At 41.5% G+C, this 23,886-nt stretch overlaps 3 protein-coding genes across 8 annotated transcripts; 2 read left to right on the forward strand and 1 right to left on the reverse strand.

The window, feature by feature from the left end:
• Nucleotides 1-535: 535 nt before the first annotated feature.
• On the forward strand, nt 536-6,812 carry gmpr2 (guanosine monophosphate reductase 2). Of its 2 annotated transcripts, XR_004629928.1 has the most exons (11): nt 541-663; nt 1,061-1,217; nt 1,745-1,864; nt 2,746-2,829; nt 2,926-3,099; nt 3,202-3,283; nt 3,551-3,657; nt 4,930-4,972; nt 5,060-5,219; nt 5,324-5,575; nt 6,626-6,812. XR_004629928.1 is itself a non-coding variant. In XM_034676381.1 (10 exons), exons 2-10 carry the CDS (start codon nt 1,131-1,133, stop codon nt 5,511-5,513), a joined length of 1,047 nt encoding a protein of 348 aa, XP_034532272.1. In that variant the 5' UTR covers nt 536-663; nt 1,061-1,130; the 3' UTR covers nt 5,514-6,812. The 2 variants fall into 2 exon arrangements, 1 of the variants encoding a protein (XP_034532272.1); XM_034676381.1 differs by having other exon boundaries at nt 536-663; nt 5,324-6,812.
• A 3,110-nt stretch (nt 6,813-9,922) lies between these two features.
• si:dkey-183c6.9 (tripartite motif-containing protein 16) lies at nt 9,923-19,755 on the reverse strand. Of its 3 annotated transcripts, XM_034676374.1 has the most exons (3): nt 19,526-19,755; nt 15,637-15,722; nt 12,513-14,541 (listed from the first exon to the last, which is right to left on the reverse strand). In XM_034676374.1, exon 3 carries the CDS (start codon nt 14,539-14,541, stop codon nt 12,952-12,954), a length of 1,590 nt encoding a protein of 529 aa, XP_034532265.1. In that variant the 5' UTR covers nt 15,637-15,722; nt 19,526-19,755; the 3' UTR covers nt 12,513-12,951. The 3 variants fall into 3 exon arrangements, with proteins under 3 accessions (XP_034532264.1, XP_034532265.1, XP_034532266.1); XM_034676373.1 differs by lacking the exons at nt 12,513-14,541; nt 15,637-15,722 and adding an exon at nt 9,923-12,504; XM_034676375.1 differs by lacking the exon at nt 12,513-14,541 and having other exon boundaries at nt 14,929-17,977.
• Nucleotides 19,456-23,817, forward strand: homezb (homeobox and leucine zipper encoding b). Of its 3 annotated transcripts, none has more exons than XM_034676378.1 (2): nt 19,456-19,578; nt 22,436-23,817. In XM_034676378.1, exons 1-2 carry the CDS (start codon nt 19,571-19,573, stop codon nt 23,664-23,666), a joined length of 1,239 nt encoding a protein of 412 aa, XP_034532269.1. In that variant the 5' UTR covers nt 19,456-19,570; the 3' UTR covers nt 23,667-23,817. The 3 variants fall into 3 exon arrangements, with proteins under 3 accessions (XP_034532269.1, XP_034532270.1, XP_034532271.1); XM_034676379.1 differs by having other exon boundaries at nt 19,478-19,578; nt 22,439-23,817; XM_034676380.1 differs by lacking the exon at nt 19,456-19,578 and adding an exon at nt 19,712-19,807.
• Nucleotides 23,818-23,886: the final 69 nt, after the last annotated feature.

A 23,886-nucleotide genomic window follows, 5' to 3' on the forward strand; every position in this document is an offset into this window, starting at 1 on the left:
ACAGCCGACTTCATCACTTTTATTGTTTAATATCAAACCAAAAGTTATGTAATTTATTGAAAATGAAATTGGAATTGCACTACATGCACTGTGTACATAGGCTGTTTTTATAAAACTGTATTTTATTATATTTTATTGCATTTTATATTTAAATTTTAGATATTTAAAAGCTGGAAGTGAGAAACAGCATCTCGTTTTTCCTGTATGTCTCGTATATACAGTGAAAATTGACAATAAAAACCTTTGAATCTTGAACTGATTTCATTTTTACTTTTAACCATTCATGGATATCAGTCCAGAAGGTTTTCACAGTTTGGCATGAGAAGAAAACATGGTTTGTCGACTCCACTTCATTTTCACAAAGGGGGCATAAATTGTCTTAAAATTTATAGCGTGCTCTGAGTAATTCTTTAGAAGGATAGATATTGTTCATAAGTTAAGCAAAAAGTATTTCCAGAGTACCTAAAACAACTACGACAGCAGCGTCATGTAACGTAAAGCGAGTTTAACGGTTTGTAGTTTTTACCCGCGTGCCGCCAGCTCTTCGAGGCCCTTCCGGAACTACAAACCGGATGTCAGTTGGTGTCCGCCCCCGTAAGGTTTCCCGCCCATGAAGCCGCAAAGGAAACAGCTACAGACAACACCATTCATACTTTTCTAAAGGTACGTAGTGTATTTTTCTTAACCTTGTCTTTAATACAGACGTTGTTGACTTCAAAGTAATGTGTGGTTTGTGTTTTTAATGAAGGGGGTTAATTTGTGTTCTTTAAACAGAAGCTCACCTTGGATTTTGACGATGTGGTGAAATAAGCACACAGCGTGAAAGCATTAGCAAAGCGCTGTCAGAAGTGCTAGGTAGCTCAAGATATCCCCTTAACATATATTCATACTAGTAATGACACTTCTGGTTAAGTGTATGTCATCATTTGTCTGCCAGATACTATATACTACTGCATGAACATATAACCATCATCACCATATGTTAGAGTTTGAAGGAAGGACTGGAAACACACTGTGCATCAAAGCATAAAGAATGATCTCTGCCATGTTTCCCCAACAGATCCACATCAAGAAGAGAAGGCTTCATTCCACTTCTTTTAGAGACATCTTCCACACATCCTCTGTCAGTGATGCCTCGCATTGAGAATGACATCAAGCTGGACTTCAAGGATGTCCTCCTGCGTCCAAAGAGGAGCACACTCAAGTCAAGGAGTGAGGTAGGGTTATTGAGACGAGACTGACATAAATACTCATTGTCATAATAATAATAATACATTTTATTTTATTTATAAAAGCACTTTAAAAGTTTCTCTAAGACACTTAAAAAAAAAACCAATTATACAAAAGATAAGCAAAGGAAAGAAAAGCAAAAAAACAAACAAACAAAAACAAATCAATCAGTTATAGGTTAAAAGCCTCTGTAAATAGGTGGGTTTTGAGTCCGGATTTGAATTTGGTGAGTGAGGGAGAGAATCTGAGGTGTTGGGGGAGAGAGTTCCAGAGGGTGGGGGCAGCAACAGAGGAAACCCTGTCCCCCCAGGTGAGACGGGTGAGGAGGTTGCGGGTGGGATTGTATGGCTGCAGAAGGTCAGTGAGGTAGGAGGGAGCTAGATTATGGAGGGCTTTGTAGGTGATGAGGAGGATCTTATACTGTATTCTGGAGGTGATGGGAAGTCAATGGAGGTTCTGGAAAAAATGTTTCCTATGAAGTATACAAAGCTCTAATTTCTGTTACCTCTCTCAGGTGGACCTGACGAGGAGCTTCACTTTCAGGAACTCTAAAGGCAGCTACAGAGGGATCCCCATCATCGCTGCAAACATGGACACCGTAGGGACCTTTGAGATGGCACTGGCTTTGCATAAGGTGGGTCATACATTACATGAGATTGTTGATTTAATTTTTTCCCACTATCAGACACCCTCTCTACGTTTAAGAGCAGACTTAAAACTTTCCTTTATGATAAAGCTTATAGCTATATAGCTCTCCTCTGTCTACCTATCACTTACCTAGACCTTTCTGGAGTCCCTGAGCTCCCTTGACTCGTAGGTTCCTCTAATTCACTGCCCTAGTCTGCCTGCTGCTGTGGACATGCCAAACTCCAGCTGCTACAACTACTACTATCTATCTCACTACTATCTATCTCACTACTATCATCTCCCTCTCTCATCTCCCTCTCTCATCTCCCTCTCTCTCTCTCATCTCCCTCCCTCTCTCATCTCCCTCCCTCTCTCATCTCCCTCTCTCTCTCATCTCCCTCTCTCTCTCTCATCTCCCTCTCTCTCTCTCATCTCCCTCTCTCTCTCTCATCTCCCTCTCTCTCTCTCTCTCTCTCTCTCTCTCTCTCTCTCTCTCTCTCTCTCTCTCTTCATCTCCCTCTATCCCTCTCTCCAACACGGTCTCAGCAGGTGTCTGTCTAACATGAGTCTGGTTCTGCTCGAGGTTTCTGCCTGTTAAATGAAGTCTGTCCTTGCCACTGTAACTTGCTAAATGCTGCAAAGTGCTCTGCTCATGGTGGATTAAGATGAGATCAGACTGAGTCCTGTCTTTAAGATGGGACTGGATCTTATCCTGTCTTGATGTTGGAGCGTCTTGGGATAACATTTGTTGTGATTTGGCGCTATACAGATACAGATTGATTGAATGTCGCTCCATCAGTCACTCACAGTCAGAACAGTTGCCCTCTGTGTGTTTTGGGTGTAATTCCAGAGATGACATGAGCAGTAATTTATTGTCTCTTCCTCTAGTTCACTCTCTTCACCACGATTCACAAACATTACTCCCCGGATGAGTGGGCGGATTTCGCAAAGAAGAACCCAGACTGTGTGAAGGTACTTCCTTTTTATCACATCACTGAGGGGGTTTATTAATGCTGGGACTTATTGTAACACAACACACTCTTCCTCTCCTCTTTGTTTACCTCTCAGAATGTAGCAGTCAGCACAGGTACGGGTGACGGTGACTTTGAGAGGATTTCAGCCATCCTGGCGGCGGTTCCACAGCTGCAGTATATCTGTGTGGACGTGGCTAACGGCTACTCTGAACACTTTGTGCACTTCGTCAAAGATGTCAGGCAGAAATTCTCCTCGCACACTATCATGGTGAGTAATTGTGGGCTTTTAATGGAGTGTGCAGGGCTGAAAACAGAAACAAACTTCTTAGATGTCGGAAATAATTATGGAAACACTTTAAATGTTGCGTAGGCAGGAAACGTGGTGACAGGAGAGATGGTGGAAGAGCTGATCCTGGCTGGCGCTGACATCATCAAAGTGGGCATCGGACCAGGTAACCTGAGCGTCAACCTGAATTTGATGTCAGCTTTTAACATTTAACTCTTTCAGAATTCCTTTACACAAACCTTCATGATTCAGACCAAATTTGATTCACTATATATAACGTTCAAATACTTTCCCATGCATCTGTTTGCACAGATGGACCTTATAAATATATCAACCAAACAAACATCAATTCCCGAATGTGCTTCTCCATGTTTGAAAATCGGACCACGAATCTTAAGAGTCTGATTTTTTGCGCCTGTCTTCTCCTCTACAGGCTCCGTGTGCACCACCCGCAAGAAGACAGGGGTGGGATACCCTCAGCTCAGCGCTGTGATCGAGTGTGCAGATGCAGCCCACGGCTTGGGTGGGCACATCATCTCTGTGAGTGACTCACTGCTAAGCTAACTATTTCAACATAATTCATTTTTAATGGAATACATTTCAAAGGAATGGTTACACAAGGGAGTCACTTCAAATTTTTATCACCTGTCATTTTTTTTGTTTCTACAACATCTGTGAGTTTTTTGACAAGCAAAAAGTATAAAGTAGAAACTTAGTAAATTTCACCCACACTAGTGAAGTAAAAATGTCAGAAAAACACCCTACCCCACCTTTTTTTTCTAATTTTTTCCATCTTATTAAAGCTAGGGTTGGTAGCCACGGAAAACTAGCATGAATTTGAATGTAGCATTTCCTCAGGACTCCGTCTAAACCCCTCTAATCCCCTCGGAGCTCCTCCAAAACGATGCCCCCGCTCAAATGCACGAGCGCAGCTGATTCGCGACCGTATGATCGTGACTGATTCAAAACTCAGCACATTGTTTGTGTTTTGCTCTACGTCAACTCATGTCTCACTCAGCGGTAAGAAAACACCAAAACATTATCATAGTGAAAGTTAAAAACACAAACAAACATGAATTGACGTGCAGGAGGCGGGCAGAACAGCAGGATGGGATTTGATTGGTTTCATAATTTGGCTCCTGATGGCAGGGATTGGTTGGTGTTTTCCCAGGTTTACTCCGGCTTTTTTAAGAACACATCATATATTGATTGCCATCGGGACATAAAGATCATTTTAACCAGTATAACAAAAAGTGTATCTAAATCTGACTACCAACCCCAGCTTTAATGGCCGAAAATACCCCACTTACCACTAGATGGTCGGGCCCTGTAGCTCCTCAGGCTGCTGTCACACCTGTGTCCACTAACTGCCTTTATTTCCAGCCTGAAACGGAAACAGACGATTGTGCTGGTGTCCTTTCTGTGGATGGATTTGATTTGATGTGTGTGATCTCGTTTTTGCTGTTGAGAAGTTATCACCCCTGTTATGAGGTTATGGGGTTTCGACCAATCAGGAACAAGTATTGAACACGACTGGGTAATAACTTCAATTTGAGCTAAGAAAATACAGAGCTTCTTATCTCGCTCTGGAAAGAAAGAACTGTTCCTTTAGAGTGTTTTGAAAGATGATCATTCACTTGAAGTTCTTTGATTAGCTTGCAGAATGATTATAGCCTTTTCCTCTTTCTGTTGAGCTGTTCACTCCTCTCTTTCTAGGATCAGTGTGATTAGTTCAGACGTGCTTTAGATCCTGAGAATGTAAAATCAGACGCACAACACGGCCCTCTGTTTTGTGTCTTCTGTTTCACACAGGATGGGGGATGTACTTGCCCAGGAGACGTGTCAAAGGCTTTTGGTAAGTTTTGGATTTCACAGCATGAGATCTCTGTTAAAACATACCTCACTTTAATAATTCACTGTTTGCTCTGTGTGTGACTCCCAGGTGCTGGAGCGGACTTTGTGATGCTGGGTGGGATGCTTGCCGGCCACTCAGAAAGCGGGGGCGAGGTCATCGAGAAAAACGGCAAGAAGTACAAGCTGTTCTACGGAATGAGCTCCGACACAGCGATGAAGAAGCATGCAGGAGGCGTGGCGGAGTACAGGTGAGAGTCACACCCACTTTGCTGTTTTATAAAACACGTTTGTGGGCGTTTATTTTCCTCTAACAACCTTTAAATCCTCTGTGTTTTGGCTTCGTGTCCTCCAGAGCATCAGAGGGGAAGACGGTGGAAGTTGTCTACAAAGGTCCGGTGGATGTGACGATACGGGACATCCTGGGCGGGGTCCGCTCCACCTGCACCTATGTTGGGGCGGGAAAACTGAAGGAGCTGAGCCGCAGGACCACCTTCATCAGGGTCACGCAGCAGCTCAACACTGTCTTCGGCAACGACAGCTGAATCATTCCAGCTCAATCCGGCTTCAGATGGAAAGGAAAGTCAGCAACAGCCCCACGGATGAGGTGAACAGACACGTTCATTTATCCTTATGAATTATCATTGTGTTCTAATTGGTGGAACAGAAACTTTAATGCAGTTTTAGTTGAATTAGTTTAAATTGAAAGAGATTTCCCAATGCAAGGCCTTGATGTGTTCTTTTAACATTTATTCAAATCTGTGTTTCTATGCATTGTTAGCCTTCTTCACCCACATATAGAACATTTACTGTATATTAATATGGACGACACGACTCCATCGGAGAAAAAAAAGTGAAGCCAAAATTATGCGTCGATTGGGAATGACGTATCAGAGTGTTTTGGAGCCAAGAGTCGCAAAAGAGGACCTGGCTGATTGACGTAACACCTCTTCTGCTAAGCACATAACTTACAAATGAAAACGACCAAGATCCCTCAAGTCGATAGAGACCACAGCAGAACAGATTCTTATGTGGATTTGAAGCGGCCACTCGTATTCATGGAAAGTTGAAAGACTTATCCGTACATTTTCTCTCGCCTGTGTGCTAATCTGGTGAAGAACACTTCAGGAGCCTCATTTGTCAACAGAGCTGTCAATCATGATGTCAAAGCCTCTCTTTTTAACATCAAATAATTAACACGTCTGACTCGGGAGGTTTAGAACTACCTGCTGTGACAGCGACCGTGTTAGAGAAAGATGTATCAACCATGCATTTTAACTTTCCTGTTCGACCCATGTGTTCTCATGGAGGAGGCGGGCTTTACGACATATACTGCAGCCAATCACCAGCAGGTGCTCCACAAGTTTTGGCTTCACTTTGAGGGGAGCTGTCGTGTCGTTTATAGTTTTATGCAGTCTCTAAAGCAAAATTATAGTAAATGTTTTAAATTATTCAAGAGCCTGAATTTAGCAGCAGCTGCTGCTGGTTAGGGACTATTTTTAGAAATGTAATCATTCCGATTGTGCGTAAGTTTTGCACTTTAACGATTGATAATTTGAGAGTGTAATATTTAGTTTTATTTTATTTTCCATGGATATGATTTGATACTGTCACCTCATTTCCAAAACCTACTACTGCCATGTTTTGTTTTTTGAAGGAGGTGAATTTGATATCAAGAAAGTTACATATGGACCAGTTTATGCTTCTGTGGAGGACTACAGCACAAAATGTGCTGACATCATGGGGAAGATGTGATTGAATTCATGCTCCTGATCAAGACCAAAGGTTGTGTGGATATTTGTCAGTTATGTTCACATTAAAGTTATGATCCATTACAGCTGTTACTCCGTTGAATTAGCCTCTGAAGTTTTATACTCTCTGAATAGTGTGGGTTTTTCTCTGTTTTTCTTTTTTCTCATCACATTCATTTAAAAGAGACAAATAGTGAAATAAAAATGCTGTTTTAAACTCACTGTTTATATCAGTCAATAAAAACATTCCACATCTGAGTACTCGACTTGTTTTATTTGTGATCACTGTTCAAAAATGACAAACTCCTTTCTGCCAGTCTCATTTCAAATAAGAAAATACACAGTTTCAACAGCCATGGCACATTAACCACCACTAGATGTCGACACACACCTTAAACTGGCAGTCAGGGAAAGGAAGGAACTGCAATATGATCTTATTAAGAACATTAGAAGCAACACCTCAAACAAAATAAGATAAACATGAAACAGGGATACATTAAAAGGCGGCAAATTAGCTGTGAAAGCGTTAGATTTTCATTCAGAAGTATCTTTAATTATAAAAAAAATATGTTTAACCTATGAAGACAAAACACAATTAATCATAGTTGATATTTGTAGCCCTGCACTGATAGGCCTTGTACGATGATTAGATAAGAGTAAAGGGAAAAAGGGGTCAACTTCCTGTTTCAACATTGAGACCTCCCACTCCAAAGAAGTATAATCAGGTGAAGTTATTGCAGGTGCAGTCCATCTGTGTGTCCCCGGTTGTATTAGACACACAAGGAAAAGTTGAACTCTGATAGCGTTGGATAAGCCCTAATTTATGGGAAAACAACGTGTCAAAGAAAATGTGCCGATACGTCCATTAGAAAAGTTCACAAAGCACCTCCGCGATGCGTGGGACACCAACAATCTCACCACAAGCACAGGTTGGCTAAGAATGCATCTGAGCATAGCTAACTCCATAGATGTTTGAATGTGGGCTCCAAGGATGAATCTTTCCACATGGGCATTTCCACCGCTGCTTCGGTTGAGATGTTGAAAATAGAGAGGGACCTCTGTATTTATCTATTGAGGTTTGTTCTCCCTCATTCATTTCCAAGCAAACAAAAGGAGTAAGGCCCTGGTTGGTGGAGTTGATTGGTATTGTGATTATTTTCCTTCTCTGATGCTTACTGGTCAGGTCGTAGAAGGATAACGAGTCGGGAAAGCTCCACTCCACTTCCACTTCTTCTGGGCGGGTCATTTGTTCCCCCGTTTCTTCCCCGGGAGGATTGATCTCCTGAAGAGAAACCTTTTGTTCTGTATCATGTTTGGGCCTTTTGTTTGGATGAACTCCAGAGAACTGCTCCATTTTGAGAAAGCTGAGCTGGCCACCTATGCAGCACAGTCCGTAGACATTTCTATCTCTTAAAATATTTGCAAAGTTTTGGTCACATAAACCTATGGCCCAGTTGCAGTCTTCGGATAGAGTGATCCCCCATCTGCATATGTTAGGAACTGTGGATGGCTTTGTGTGCCGAATGAGTAAGATGCTGTTCCCCAGCTGACCGGTGAATAAGACCTGCCTGCTTTTTGGACAGAGAAACAGTCCTGGATTAAAAAACTGTGGTTCAAAGAACAGGTCTGAGCTAGCTGCACGGAGCTCCTGGCGGGTCTCTGGGTCAACATGAGTCAACAAGGATTCCAAAAAGTGGCTGGCCTGCTCCATCATTTTTTCACCCTTCTCTCTGAGCTCTTGAACCAGTTTGTCACAGTCAATGCCGGGCTCCAACCCTTTCCTCAGATTCACAGCCTTAGCCTTCTCCAAATCCTGATGCACCTGAGAATACATCTGCAGGAACCTGAAGGTGTCCTCCTCTGTTTTTGCTGCCTTCAAGCTGCTCTTGCTGGTTTTGATAGACACCATGCGAGCTGAGACTGAACTCTGGACACTGGTCAGGGCAAGGTCACGCATGTAAGTCACAGCCTTAATGAGACGAACACTGGAGCGACCCAGCTTCTCTCTCTCACTCCTCTCCCACTTCTCCAGACCGACATTTTCACCATCAGTCTTCACCTGTAAGGCCTGCTGCTCAGCTGTCACCTTTTCCCTGAGCTCTTTATGCGCAGTGGAGAAGGTCTTCATATTGTGCAGGCGGTGCTGGTCTTCAATAGCGCAGGAAACACACACACAGGTCAAGTCGTCCAAGCAGTAATACTCTAGGAGTTTGCCGTGTTGGGGGCATTTGGTGGTCCCAACTAAGCCTCCATCCGCTGAGGCTATAGGCTCAGTCAGAGGATGAGTCTGCAGCAACACAGGAGTGGTCAAGTGGGCCTGGAGGTGCTGCACGCACATGGAGATCTCACATTTCATGCAGGTCTTCCGTGCTGGTTTTCTGTCCTCCTCTGAACACATGTCACAGAGGACCACTTGAGGTTTCTTGTGCAGATTGTCTGACATCTTTTCAGGGCTGAACAAAGTCCCTTGTTATCCCTTTGTGTCTCCTCGTTATTTTGCTCTTGGTGATAAGATAAGGTAGTTGTTCATTAACTTGAACTTTTCCGTTCCCAGTACGAATGCTCTGCCATGGAAGCATACGTGAGAGTTTCATTTCTCAGAAAGCAAACACTCCGGGGGTGGAGTCATTTAATGAAGCTGGAAGAGATAAGGTATACTGTCAGGGGGTCAGCTGACAAGACTTTATAGATACGGCAGCCCTTTCTGAGTCATGTTGATGTTTTAAGCTCTGATCATTTTAGGGATGAGTGGCCTTAATGTCGTTGTATTTATTTACTTATTCTATTTTATTTAAAACAATGCATTTGTAGTATTAGGTTAATATGTGGGTAGGAACCTTTGACCTGTATTGTGTTGCTGGAGGGACAAAATAATGAGGGGGCTGCTATGTTGTAGCAACCTACACTGATGTCTCCTGTAAATCTCCATCTCAGGTTATTATTGTATCTATAAACAATATAAGAGTATTTATTAATTTAATTCATTTATTCAATTTATTAATTTTATTAATCAACTTTTTCTTACTTTAAATATTGTTTTTATATTATTTGTATTTTTATTACTAAGTTGTATTCCCTCTAAGTGTTAACTCTGGTTAGGGGGGTTTCTATCAGTCAGTATTTGACATCACTCTGAGTTGTTAAAGTTATATTGATTAAAAAAAAATCACTGTTTTGTCTTGGTCAAAAAAACAGTCCATGTCTGGAAGCGTCACTTGTTTTATTTTTGATCAGAGCGTTCACAAAATATGCATGAAGCAAAGAAGACAAAGTCCTTGTTGCTTGTCTTAATCCAAATGTACTTAAACAGTCTGTGAGACTGCAATGGCACAGTCACCACCCCTAGATGGAGACAAACACAAAGTAATCCTGTAGAGAACTTTACAAGCAACTCCTAAAATGTAAAAATTCAAATAATCATAATTCCCAAATAAAGGCATCAGGTGAAAATGGTAAACATGGTATGATAAAACTGCATTTTCATTCAGACAGAACATGACTATTGAGACTACTATATGTGTATTGTTTAAAGACAGTGTGTACTTGATTATAGCCCTGCACTGTAAAGCTTTGTAGGATGGTTAGACATGAGTGAAGGAAAAACGGTCCCCTTGTTATTTAAACATTTCTGTCTACTATTGAAACAACCTGCTCTAAAGAAATGAGGCATGTGTACGTACATTTATATTGAACAAAAGACACAGAAGGTTCAAAACCAATATTGTTGAGTAAGCACAAATTTATGAACAACAATGTGTGAAAGGACATTTGTCAATGTGGGCCAAAGACTACATTATGGCTGGTCATTAGAGAAGTTCATAAAGCACCTCTGTGACGCGTGAGACACCAATAATCTCTCCACAATTGCAAATTTGCTGAGAAGACATTCGGCCGCTATGCCTATATGTATCTTTTTTCCAGGGATAAACCTTTCCACACAAACATTTCCACTGCCCCTGACATTGTTGTTGAGCTGGTGCACCAAAAATAAATCCACTTGCCCCAGTTGAGCTTTTTTGCAGCTCGTCCATTTCCGAGCACACAAAAGGAGTGAGGCACTGGTTTCTGGAGTTGATTGTTATTGTGACTATTTTTCTCCTATGATGCTGGCTGGTCAGGTTGTAGAAGGATAACAAGTTAGGAGGGATACACTCCACTTCCACTTTTTCTGGACGGGCCATTTGTTTTCCCACATCTTCACCAGGAGGATTGATCACCTGAAGAGATACCTGTCGCTGTTTTCGTGGTTCGCCAAATAAGGCACCTTTGTCAAAGCTGAAAGTATTTGGGGGTGCATTAAAAACCTCTTGATGCTCTGTCATGAAAGAGCTGAGCTGGTTCCCTTTGCAGCACAGTCCATATATTTCTCCATCTTTTAACTCCTTGGCATAGTTTTTGTCACATAAGCCAATGGCCCAGTCGAAGTCTTTGGAGAGGCTGATCCTCCATTTGTAAAATGCAGGAACTGTGGAGGACCTAATGCCCTGAATGAGTAAAATGCTCTTCCCCGGGTGATCACTGAAGAAGACGGTCCTGTTGTTTTTGGACAATGTCACACCTTGGCCCAAAGACTGTGGTTCAAAGAACAGGTCTGATCTAGCTTTACTGAGCTCCTGGTGGGTTTCTGGGTCAACATGAGTCAACAAGGATCCCACAAAGTGGCTGGCCTGCTCCATCATTTTTTCACCCTTCTCTCTGATCTCTTGAACCAGTTTGTCGCTATCACAGCCGGGCTCCAAGCCTTGACTCAGATTCACAGCCTTGGCCTTCTCCAAATCCTGATGCACCTGAGAATACATCTGCAGGAACCTGAAGGTGTCCTCCTCTGTCTTTGCTGCTTGCAAGCTGCTCTTGCTGGTTTTGATAGACACCATACGAGCTGAGACTGAACTCTGGACACTGGTCAGGGCAAGGTCACGCATGTTAGTCACAGCCTCAATGAGACGAACACTGGAGCTACCCAGCTTCTCTCTCTCACTCCTCTCCCACTTCTCTAGACCGACATTTTCCCCATCAGTCTTCACCTGTAAGGCCTGCTGCTCAGCTGTCACCTTTTCCCTGAGCTCTTTATGCGCAGTGGAGAAGGTCTTCATATTGTGCAGGCGGTGCTGGTCTTCAATAGCGCAGGAAACACACACACAGATCAAATCGTCCAAGCAGTAGTACTCCAGGAGTTTGCCGTGTTGGGGGCATTTGGTGGTCCCAACTAAGCCTCCATCCGCTGAGGCTATAGGCTCAGTCAGAGGATGAGTCTGCAGCAACACAGGAGTGGTCAAGTGGGCCTGGAGGTGCTGCACGCACATGGAGATCTCACATTTCATGCAGGTCTTCCGTGCTGGTTTTCTGTCCTCCTCTGTACACATGTCACAGAGGACTACTTGAGGTTTCTTGTGCAGATTGTCTGACATCTTTTCAGGAAGTGCTGATCAGACTGTTTTTGAACGATGGCAGTGTCTCTTTGTGTCTCTTTATTATTCTGCATTGGTTGGTAAAATAACGTAGTCTCTCACGATGAATGCTCTGCCACGGACACACTAAGGGAGAGTTTCGTTTCTCAGAAAGCAAACACTCCGGGGGTGGAGTCAGAGGGATTTGTTGCTGCCTTTTCTTGGATTTCTGTCGGGTTAGCTGTCGGGCTGTTTTCAAAGCAGGAAGTGCTGATTAGAAAGTTATTGCCTTCCTCTCTAACCCTCTGTTTGACTCCGTTTTGGGAAGTAAGCAAATGTACTTCATTGGGTTTAAAATCTCAGCTCCTGCCACAGAGTCCTGCACAACAGTTTCGTTTCTGCAGAGAAAAACATTCAGGGGGTGGAGTCAGAATGATGTGGCTGCTGCTTCTTTCAATTTTTGGGGGGTTGGAGAAAAGAACTCTTGAGGCTAGGAATCTATTTATAACTTACAAAGAGTTCTGTGTATCTCCCAGTATGTGACTTATATCAGGACCTCTTAAATCTGCAAGCACACTATTGAACTGAGTTATCAGTCAATGACATCCAGCAAAACTTAATCAAAAAAAAAAACCTTCATCATAAACTTCTTTTCAAGCATTATTATACCATGTATTTCCACTCTTATAAATTAGTTTCACTGCAGCTTAGCATTAACAAGTGTTGTTTACATTCACCCAATGAAACAATGTTCCTTCCCGTAGTTATTACCAAGTAAGAATATGATTAACAATATCCAAACACAAATGTGAAGTTGTGAGCAAAGAAGACAACATGGCTGTCCCTTACAGAAGTTCGCAGAGCACCTCAGTGTTGTGTAAGACGTTGGTAGTCTTTCCACACACACAGGTTACCTGGGGAAACGTCTGGTTGTAGTAGCCACCTCCACGAATGTTGGGATTGTTGTTCCAGGGGTAAACTCTCCCACATGAGCAGTTCCACTTCTTCTGCTGATAACTTTCAGATGAAATTGTAGATCCACTTGCGCTTGACTGAATTGAGCTATTTTTTGATCCTTCCATTTCAAAGCTGACAAAAGGAGTCACTTGCTGCCTTCTGTTTATTGTTATTGATACTAACTTCCGTTTCTGATGCTGACCGATCACACTGAAGAAGGACAATAAGCCACTGCTGCTCCATACCACTTCCACTTTTTTCAGCTGGGCCATTTGTTTTGCGGTATCTTCACCAGAAGAGGTGAGCACTTGTCTGGAAGTGTAGTATGAGTTTTCTTCCATTTTACCCTTATAATAACTCTGATGATACTCAGAGTGTGTTTGAAGACAGGTGAGCTGTTTACCTTTCCAGCACAGTCCATACACTTCACCAGCTTTTAAATCAATTAAATATGTAGGGTTGCATATGCCAACGGTCCAGTCGCAGCTGTCAGGCAGGCTGATCACCCATCTGTGAGTGTTAGGATCTGTGGAGGACTGTGTACCCTGAATTAGAAAAGTAAAGGTAGTGCTATTCCCCTGCCAACCACTGGAGAAGACCTTCCTGTTGTCTTTAGAGAGTGACAGTCCTTGTCCAACAGTCATTGGTTCAAAGAACAGGTCCGAGCTAGCTGCACTGAGCTCAAAATGGTTTTCTGGGTCAACATGAGTCAACAAGGATCCCCAAAAGTGGCTTGCCTGCTCTAACACTTTTTCACCCTTCTCTCTGAGGTCTTGAATCAGTTTGTCGCGATCACTGTCAGGCTCCAACCCCTTCCTCAGATTCACAGCCTTGGCCTTCTCCAAGTCCTGATGCACCTGAGAATACATCTGCAGGAACCTGAAGGTGTCCTCCTCTGTCTTTGCTACCTTCAAGCTGCTCTTGCTGGTTTTGATAGACACCATGCGAGCAGAGACTGAACTCTGGACACTGGTCAGGGCAAGGTCACGCATGTTAGTCACAGCCTCAATGAGACGAACACTGGAGCTACCCAGCTTCTCTCTCTCACTCCTCTCCCACTTCTCTAGACTCACACTCTCATCATCAGTCTTCACCTGTAAGGCCTGCTGCTCAGCTGTCACCTTTTCCCTGAGCTCTTTGTGTGCTGTGGAGAAGGTCTTCATGTTGTGCAGGCGGTGCTGGTCTTCAATAGCGCAGGAAACACACACACAGGTCAAATCGTCCAAGCAGTAGTACTCCAGGAGTTTGCCGTGTTGGGGGCATTTGGTGATCCCAACTAAGCCTCCATCCCCTGAGGCTATAGGCTCAGTCAGAGGATGAGTCTGCAGCAACACAGGAGTGGTCAAGTGAGCCTGGAGGTGCTGCACGCACATGGAGATCTCACATTTCATGCAGGTCTTCCGTGCTGGTTTTCTGTCCTTCTCTGTACACATGTCACAGAGGACCACTTGAGGTTTCTTGTGCAGATTGTCCGACATCTTTTCAGAAGAAAATAAATCTTGAAATTAATTCCTCCTCGGACTACCTTTCAAAACAAAGTTATTCTTCTGTAATAGATGCTATGAATTAGTGGTTTGCCTTTTGCTGCTGGTTGGGCGTTTGAGCTTTAATCTCCTACAGCTACCCTTTTATAGCAGTGTCAAACTTATCGCTCTACTGCTCATTAAAAGTTGAACTTTGCCTGAAATCATTTTAAAAAGATTAATCATTAACTGCAAGTTAACATACAAAGTTTCAAGCTCAAACTAATTCAACCAATCAACAACTTCCATTAAAGTTATAATAGCTTTAGTAAGAACCATTTTTGTCAGTTTGACAAATAGAACCCTTCTACATAAATAACTACAATTTTCAGCTGGAATTTTTCCATTCAAAAGATATTTCAATTAAAGTTTTTTCACTGAGTACTTAAGATAATGATCTGCTCACTTCACAAGACTTGGAACCTCCTTGTTAACATAACACAGCCCGTAAATCAGTGTTTTTATTAAACTATAAACTCTGTTGGAGTGTTTTGTATCACATTGCTGCAAAATTAATTTTAGATCCATCATTTTTGTCATCCTTTAATTGCTTAACTGTACAAATTATCAAAATGATTTTAAAAAGTTGTGTTTTCCAACATTTTAATCAGTTGCAAAATGATTAAAAAGAGGTCTTGTACATTCAGACCTGTCTTCACCCTGTTTCCAACCAAATATCAACTTTAAAATGTTGGTTAGTGCTCACTGGGAAGAAAGGGGGCCAAATAGGGTTTAATAACCAATACTTTGGCTATTCTGTTATTTATTCTGTTATTTGGTTATTACTGACAGTATGCAGTCTATCTAATCCAAAAAAACATACAAAATACAGAAACATTTTTACAGATTTGACCAATAAAAGTGACAAACTGCAGTTAGAGAAATGGTAATGTCATATATTTACTCCTAGGTAGATCTCTATTGAATAAAACTGACCAGAAACAAACTCCCCAATCATGAAGTCTACACTCTAATCAGTTATCAGTGTCTTCTTAATGCTACTTCGGAAATGTTAACATTTTGAGGCTGAAAACAGTTACTCAACTCAACTCAACTCTGCATGAAGTCCTTGTTGCTTGTCTTAATCCAAATGTACTTTAACAGCCTGTGAGACTGCAATGGCACAGTCACCACCCCTAGATGGAGACAAACACAAAGTAATCCTGCAGAGAACTTTACAAGCAACTCCCAAAATGTAAAAATTTAAATAATCATAATTCCCAAATAAAGGCATCAGGTGAAAACGGTAAACATGGTATGATAAAACTGCATTTTCATTCAGACAGAACATGACTATTGAGACTACTATATGTGTGTTGTTTAAAGACAGTGTGTACTTGATTATAGCCCTGCACTGTAAAGCTTTGTAGGATGGTTAAACTTGAGTGAAGGAAAAATGGTCACGTTGTTATTTAAACATTTCTGTCTACTACTGAGTGAGTGCTGGTACAGTCCATATGTACATGAATAAAAAAATGCAATGCCAGTAATGTTGGGTATGAAAAACACTGCGGAAAAGGAAATGTGTTAATGTGGGCGGAAGGCAACATCATAGTTATTGATTAGAGTAGTTCACAAAGCACCTCAGTGATGCACAAGTCACGATCCAAATTTCCAAAAGTACCGGTCTGCTGGAAAGGCATGAAATCAAAGCCACCCAAATCTAATTGTCTTATGTTTCCATGTAAGGTTTTCCGCCGCACTTTCTGATTTATAAATCCAACTCCCAATGCCCCAGTTGAGCCTTTTTGCAGCTCGTCCATTTCCGAGCACACAAAAGGAGTGAGGCACTGGTTTCTGGAGTTGATTGTTATTGTGACTAATTTTCTCCTATGATGCAGGCTGGTCAGGTTGTAGAAAGATAGCAAGTTAGGAGGGCTCCACGCCACTTCCACTATTTCTGGGCGGGCCATTTGTTTTCCCACATCTTCACCAGGAGGATTGATCACCTGAAGAGAAACCTGTCGTTGCTTTTCTGGTTTGGCAGAAAAGGGTGGTTGTTCAAAGATTGATGATGCTGGGGTTGCATTAAAAACCTCATGATACTCTGTCATGAGAGAGCTGAGCTGATTATTTTTCCAGCACAATCCATATATTTCTCCATCTTCTAACTCCTTGGCATAGTTTTTGTCACATAAGCCAATGGCCCAGTCAAAGTCTTTGGAGAGGCTGATCCTCCATTTGTAAAAGGCAGGAACTGTGGAGGACCTTATGCCCTTAATGAGTAAAATGCTCTTCCCCGGGTGACCGGTGGAGAAGGCTGTCCTCTTGTCTTTGGACAGTGTCACACCTTGGCCCAAAGACTGTGGTTCGAAGAACAGGTCTGAGCCAGCTGCACTGAGCTCCTGGTGGGTCTCTGGTTCAACATGACTCAACAAGGATTCCCAAAAGTGGCTGGCCTGCTCCACTATTTCTTCGCCTTTCTCTCTGATCTCTTGAACTAGTTTGTCGCGATCACTGCCAGGCTCTAACCCTTTCCTCAGATTCACAGCCTTGGCCTTTTCCAAACCCTGATGCACCTGAGAATACATCTGCAGGAACCTGAAGGTGTCCTCCTCTGTCTTTGCTGCTTGCAAGCTGCTCTTGCTGGTTTTGATAGACACCATGCGAGCTGAGACTGAACTCTGGACACTGGTCAGGGCAAGGTCGCGCATATTAGTCACAGCCTCAATGAGACGAACACTGGAGCGACCCAGCTTCTCACTCTCACTCCTCTCCCACTTCTCTAGATTCACACTCTCACCATCAGTCTTCACCTGTAAGGCCCTCAGCTCAGCTGTAACCTTTTCCCTGAGCTTTTTGTGTGCTGTGGAGAAGGTCTTCAGATTGTGCGGGCGGTGCTGGTCTTCAATAGCGCAGGAAACACACACACAGGTCAAGTTGTGCAAGCAGTAGTACTCCAGAAGTTTGCCGTGTTGGGGGCATTTGGTGGTCCCAACTAAGCCCCCATCCCCTGAGGCTATGGGCTCAGTCAGAGGATGAGTCTGCAGCAACACAGGACTGGTCAGGTGGGCCTTGAGGTGCTGCACGCACATGGAGATCTCACATTTCATGCAGGTCTTCCGTGCTGGTTGTCTGTCCTCCTCTGTACAAAGGTCACAGAGGACGACTTGAGGTTTCTTGTGCAGAGTGTCTGACATCTTTTCAGGAAGTGCTGATCAGTCTGTTCTTGAACGATTGCAGTGCATCTTTGTAGTTAATAACGTAGTCTCTCACGATGAATGCTCTGCCACGGAAGCACTATGGGAGAGTTTTGTTTCTCCGAACGCAAACATTCAGGGGGTGGAGTCAGAGTGATTTTTGTTGCAGCTTTTTCTTGTATTTTGTAGTTTGTCACACTGTTTTCAAAGCAGGAGGTGCTGATTAGAAAGTTCTAACCTTCTGCTTGATTCTGTTTTGGGAGATAAGACAATTTACTTCATTTGGTTTAATCTCTCAGTCCCTGCAACAGAGTCCTGCACAACAGTTTCGTTTCTGCAGAGAAAAACATTCAGGGGTGGAATCAGAATGATGCCAAATGAAATCAAACATCAACTTTAAAATGTTTGGTAGTGCTCACTGGGGTCCAAGAAAGGGTCCAAATAGGGTTTAATAACCAATACTTTGGTTATTCTGTTATTTATTCTGTTATTTGGTTATTACTGATAGTATGCAATCCAAAAAAACAATCTGAGTTGACAAAAATACAGCAACCTTTTTACAGATTTGACCATTAAAAGTGACAAACTGCAGTTAGAGAAATGGTAATGTCAAATATTTACTCCTAGGTAGATCTCTATTGAATAAACTGACCAGAGACAAACTCTCCAATCATAAAGTCTACACTTTTTTAATGCTACATCTAAATTGAAAGAAAAGTTAAAAAATAAGGTAGCACTAACAAGATCAGATGAATACAAGAAATTAGGGGTGTGCCATCTAAGGCACCTCACGATTCGATTATTCAATGATTATCATGCTATTAACGATTATCACGATTTTTGATGCATCTTTTTTTCCCCATTCAGGATTTCTTTACTCACTTTGTGGCTACTTCATACTTTAAAAAATGTATATTTGTCAGTATCCATTAATTAAATTAACCAAACAAATGTATCTCCATAATCTTTTATTTTATTAAATCACCAATTGATCCAACAGGAACCATGGAACCAACAGGAAACAGTGTGCCTGTACGAACCAACCTATACCTACAGTATACAACAAAAAGCTGCTCTTATTTACAACAAATAAATATTAGGAGTTACCTTTCTTAAGTGTAAACCATTCACTTTGTCAAAAGCAATACTTTTCAAAAAATAGAATTCTCTACTAACAGTACAAAAAATTAACTTTGGTGGAATGAATTCCACATTTTCCACAAAACAGATAACATAAAGTGCCTTTGGAAATAAATAAGACTTATTTTAACCAAAATTCTTTGTGGTTTTACACAGATTTCTGTACTAGCAGGTCTATTACAAAAAAAAAACAATTAGTTTATTCAGCTAATTCAATCTGAAACAACACAAAAGCTAGCTTATTCAGTAAAAATAAATAAAGATTTCCCAAAAAAAAAATCCTCAATGAGCAGCATAAATCCCACAACAAACTATAGATAAAAAAATAATTAAGTAAGATAAATAAATGTTAAAGCAATGATTAAAATAATTTAGATTAAAATAATAATAAAAATGATAAGTAATAATAATAATGCAGTCCAGGGTTAAAAATAAATTAAAAATTAGCTTCTCTACTGTAATTTTTTTTTTACATTTTATAATAAAACATTACAAACACCACAGACATGCGCTCAAGCGATGACCATAATAAATAAAATGGACGAGAATAAATAAATAAATGAATAAATAAATAAATGGGACTCATCTCATCTACTGTAACAGGTCTCTGCTGAAGCTAATCATGACGTAGCTACGCCGCTAGCTAAACTGACACTTACCTGCTAACGCACGAGCCAATTAATCTGACAGTCACGCGCTGCTCGATGTTTTGGTGAGTGGTGACGGTCATTAATAAGTTTTAATCCTCCTGTATGTTGCTGTAAGTTATCGAAAACAACGTAAAACTAACGAATGTGACAAAAAGTACTTGACGTCGTCGAAGTTTAATCAGCTATCTCACATTAGCTCAAATAAGCTAACGAGTCAATATTAACTCTGAACGAGATTATGCTCCTTTTACACGAGAGTTCACGTGATTCCCGTCGGAGTTGGAGATGAATGTGAGACGTATTTTTAAAACATTGACTGTAAAGGTGAACTAGAGGAACGAAAGTGCTGTAATTTGACTTCGTTTTCTTTAATAAGTTGTTAAATCGGTTGTAGATACATGTAAATATACAATGCAACAATTCTCCAAGCAGAATTCCATATTACTATTTATTTTATTATTTAACTACTATTTTTTTAAAGGTAAATAATACCTCTGCTACTCACCACTGACCTATTATCATATTATTTTAGCCTGTACATATTAGTCATGCCTATTTGTTGTTCTTTTGTATTTATAGCTGATGTTATTGTTATTATATTTTTATTTATATTTGTATGTCTTATTCTTATGCCTTGGACAAAGAGAGCACAGTTTACCAAAGTCAAATTCCTTGTGTGTTGAAGCATACCTGGCCAATAAAGCTGATTCGGATTCGGATTCTGAGATACTTCATAGAAAGGCTGCAGCTTCAAAGCTGATTATACAGAAATTAACTAACTAACTAACTAACTAACTAACTAACTAACTAGTATTTCTGTTAGTGCTGTATCTCAGTGATTTCCCCTTAAATTCAACCTAAATTGAGCAGGTATTGTACACCATTCTGTGTTTCAATATGTTTATTAACCCTCCTGTTACCCTCAAATTTACTAACATCTGTTATCCTTGGGGTCAATTTGACCCCAGCAATTTAAACCTCCAGAAACTGATTGTTACCCAGGTTTATGTTTCTTTGTTGACTACCTAAATACACAATTTAAAGCATTCAGAAGGACTTTATTTGTAAAACAGAACATCAAACTGCTGCAAGTTTGTCATGTTCTCGTCTGCCCTGCCTTGTTTCTATGTTATTAAAACGTATTATACAGGACTCATCATTGAATGTCTTTAGAGACATGGTGGTTGGAAATATTATATCTCAATCTAAAGGTTGGCAGTTCAATCCCAGCTCCTGCAGTCACATGCAGAAGTGTCCTTGGTTATAGTGACCTCAATATCATCCAAAACAACTAAAAACAAATGTGTGTAAAATGTTGAAAAAAAAATTCAGGAAATAAGAACATCAACATTTTAATTTTATGTTTTTCCAGTTGTCCCCATTAAATTAGGAAAAGTCATGAAATATTAAGCCCAAAAAAATGATGTTATTCATTCATTTAGAGACATTAAACATTGAATGTGGTCCAATTGACCCCAAGGATAATAGGAGGGTTAAGAAAACAAGATCTCCACAAAGCATCCACATAAACACTAAATTTGTCATATAACAGTACATTTCAAAGGCCTGATCTCACAGTCTACAGGACCAATGAGTCTGATTATTCATTCCTTATCATCAGGCAGAACTGTCTTCATCAGAGCATCAAGTTAACAGCAGAACAAGACCTTAACCCATCATCACCTCTCTCAAAGAGTGCTACCTGATAATGTACACATAAAGTTGATTATTTCAGCTCTACAAAAAGGAGATCAGTGGGTGCCACATTTTTTTCAAACTTCTCAAGTCTGTTTTTAAGAATAAATTCTCTAATTCTCTCTAGGCAAGGCAAGCTTATTTATCAAGCACCATTCATACAAAGAGTAATTCAAAGTGCTTTACAGAGAAAACAAAAACCAGAACAGTAACAATCAACAAAAACATACAGCAAACACTTCAAACATTCAAATTTTATGTGTGGCCAGTTACGTTTGATCTACTCTCTCTCTCTCTCTCTCTCTCTCTCTCTCTCTCTCTCTCTCTCTCTCTCTCTCTCTCTCTCTCTCTCTCTCTCTCTCTCTCTCTCTCTCTTTACTTATGTAACTTAACGTACATAGTGAATAGTGTTGGGTCTTATTATTTTTTTAAATTAGGAGGGATTATTCTAAATAATCAACCCTCTTCACTGCTCTGAAGTTCGTAACTTGCAGAGTCTTACTGTCCCGCCGGACACAGAATCACAACTGATCTTGTCTTAACCGAAATGAACCTTTAATCATTCGATTCATCTCAGAACTTCTTTCCAAGGATTAAGACTCACACGTTGAGTCTTTTCTGTGTCGAGTCGCAGCCCGAAGCTGGCTCAGACCTCTCGATACCCCGCAGGGTGCCCATATACCCAACATCTAATGTACATACCTTGTCAGAAAATATCCACTCTCTAGATGAAGTGTTTCCATCATCTCCGTTAACCACAGTTTGAGAGTAGGTGCAGTAAGCAGCCCATAAGATAAAAGACACTGTTGAGTGACTTGGAGATTCCTGAGCCCTTCCAACACCCTAAAGATGATTAATATGGGATCAGGTTTTATCTCAACCCCAGGAACTTGTGAAAGAAAATTAAAGACTCCAATCCAGAAATTCTGCAAGCTATGACACAGGGCATAACTGTGTATTAAAGTTGCTTCTGTTGAATTGCATTTAACACAGTGTGGTGAGATTCCAGGGAACATCCTGTTGCTTGCCTTGAGGGTGTCAGAAATAGTCTGAAATGTACTGTACGGGTTGGAGATTATATATTTTTTGACCTATATCAAAAGAAATCCTGATATGGTGGGGCATATCTCCCTTTAAGCTGTTGGAAAGATGCAAACATATTGTACTTTTCTAGAACTTTAGTTGTAACAGTTGTTCACCATTTTGTTTTTATTATCATTTCAGCAGGAACATTATGCAAACAGCTGACAGAGGGCTCCCTGAGCTCATACAAGAAACTCCTGATGCTCCTCAAGGGAATCTTCCGGAAATGTACCCAAAGACTTTCAATCCGAACCAGAGCGGTGCTGTGAGTCTTCCTCTAGTCTCTGATAGTCAGAGGCTTATATGGGTGCCCTCAAACCAGTTTGAACCCCCGCTGAATGTTGCTGTAGAGCTTGGCGAGGCCTTCAACAGATTTCCATACCTGACACAGAAAGAGACCACTGCACTGGCACAGCACTGCTCCCTGCACCTTGACCAGGTGAAGCTGTGGTTCATGGAACAGAGGCTTCGCTATGGCATCAGCTGGGACTATAAAGACATCCTGACAGTTCGGAGCAAGTTCAAGTCAAATCAGGGAAAGGAGGAGCTGCAAAAAAGGACGGGGGAAGAGAGGAAAAGGGCATGCAAAAGAGAAGTTGGAGTGTCTGGTGGGAAGAAGGTGAGACAAGAGTGCAAGAAAGAAAAGAGTGCAAACAAGCGAGGACTGAGTGGAGAAAATGAGCGGATGGAGAGAAAAATGAATCAGGGCGAACCAATGAAGAAAGAGAAAGGGGAAAAAGCAGAGGAAGACAAAAAGAATACTCGGAAAAAGCGGAAACGGGTGATAGAAACAGGCAAGATGGAGGAGAAGGGGATAAAGCAAGGTGAATTTGTTGAGATGGAGAGGCAAAAGTCAGTCCAGCTGGAGACAACCAAGAGAAAGAGAAAGGCAAAAGCAGTGTGGCCTCACTGCAAGCTCAGTGACAGCCACACAGAACCACTGAGGAGAGTTGATGCCGACCCCTCTTCTACCCCAGATATGTGCACGACCTCTGCAAAAGTAGACCCGACAGCAGATGCAAACACAATCCCAGCTAAACCCAGCTACAGTGCAAAGACGAAGGCTCAGGTGGCGATGATGAGAAATGCTTTCTTGCAGTGCCAGTATCCAGCCAACGAGGACTACAACCAACTGTCCATGCTGATCGGCATCTCTCGCAATCTGTTGGTTCGGTGGTACGGTGACACACGCTATCACGTCAAGAAGGGATGGCCGCGCTGGCTGAGTCAGGAGCAGTGCAAACGTGTGTCGGCCAACATCAAGTACAGGCAGTACCTGCATTCTGTGATGAAGATTCAGCCATTCAAGGTGAAAGAAAAAATCGTGTGGGAGGAGATGCTCGGAGGGAGGGAGAACTCTGGGGAGAGTTAAAAACGTTGCTAAGTTGGACCTGTTCGAAAGTTTACCAAATGTACTGAAATCTAGCATCAAGAAGGTCCTTTTGTTCTTTAAATTGTTTTATTGTCATTCAAGTGAAGAAGTCAAGAAGAAAACATAATTAAAGAGTTCCAGATCAAACAAACACGTGACTTCTGTGGTTTGTTATTATCTGATTGTAGGTTTGAACTATTAACCCGTGTATAATTAACAG

This window comes from Notolabrus celidotus, chromosome 23 (genome assembly GCF_009762535.1).
Source record: "Notolabrus celidotus isolate fNotCel1 chromosome 23, fNotCel1.pri, whole genome shotgun sequence".
In the NCBI taxonomy this organism is placed as follows: Eukaryota; Metazoa; Chordata; class Actinopteri; order Labriformes; family Labridae; genus Notolabrus; species Notolabrus celidotus.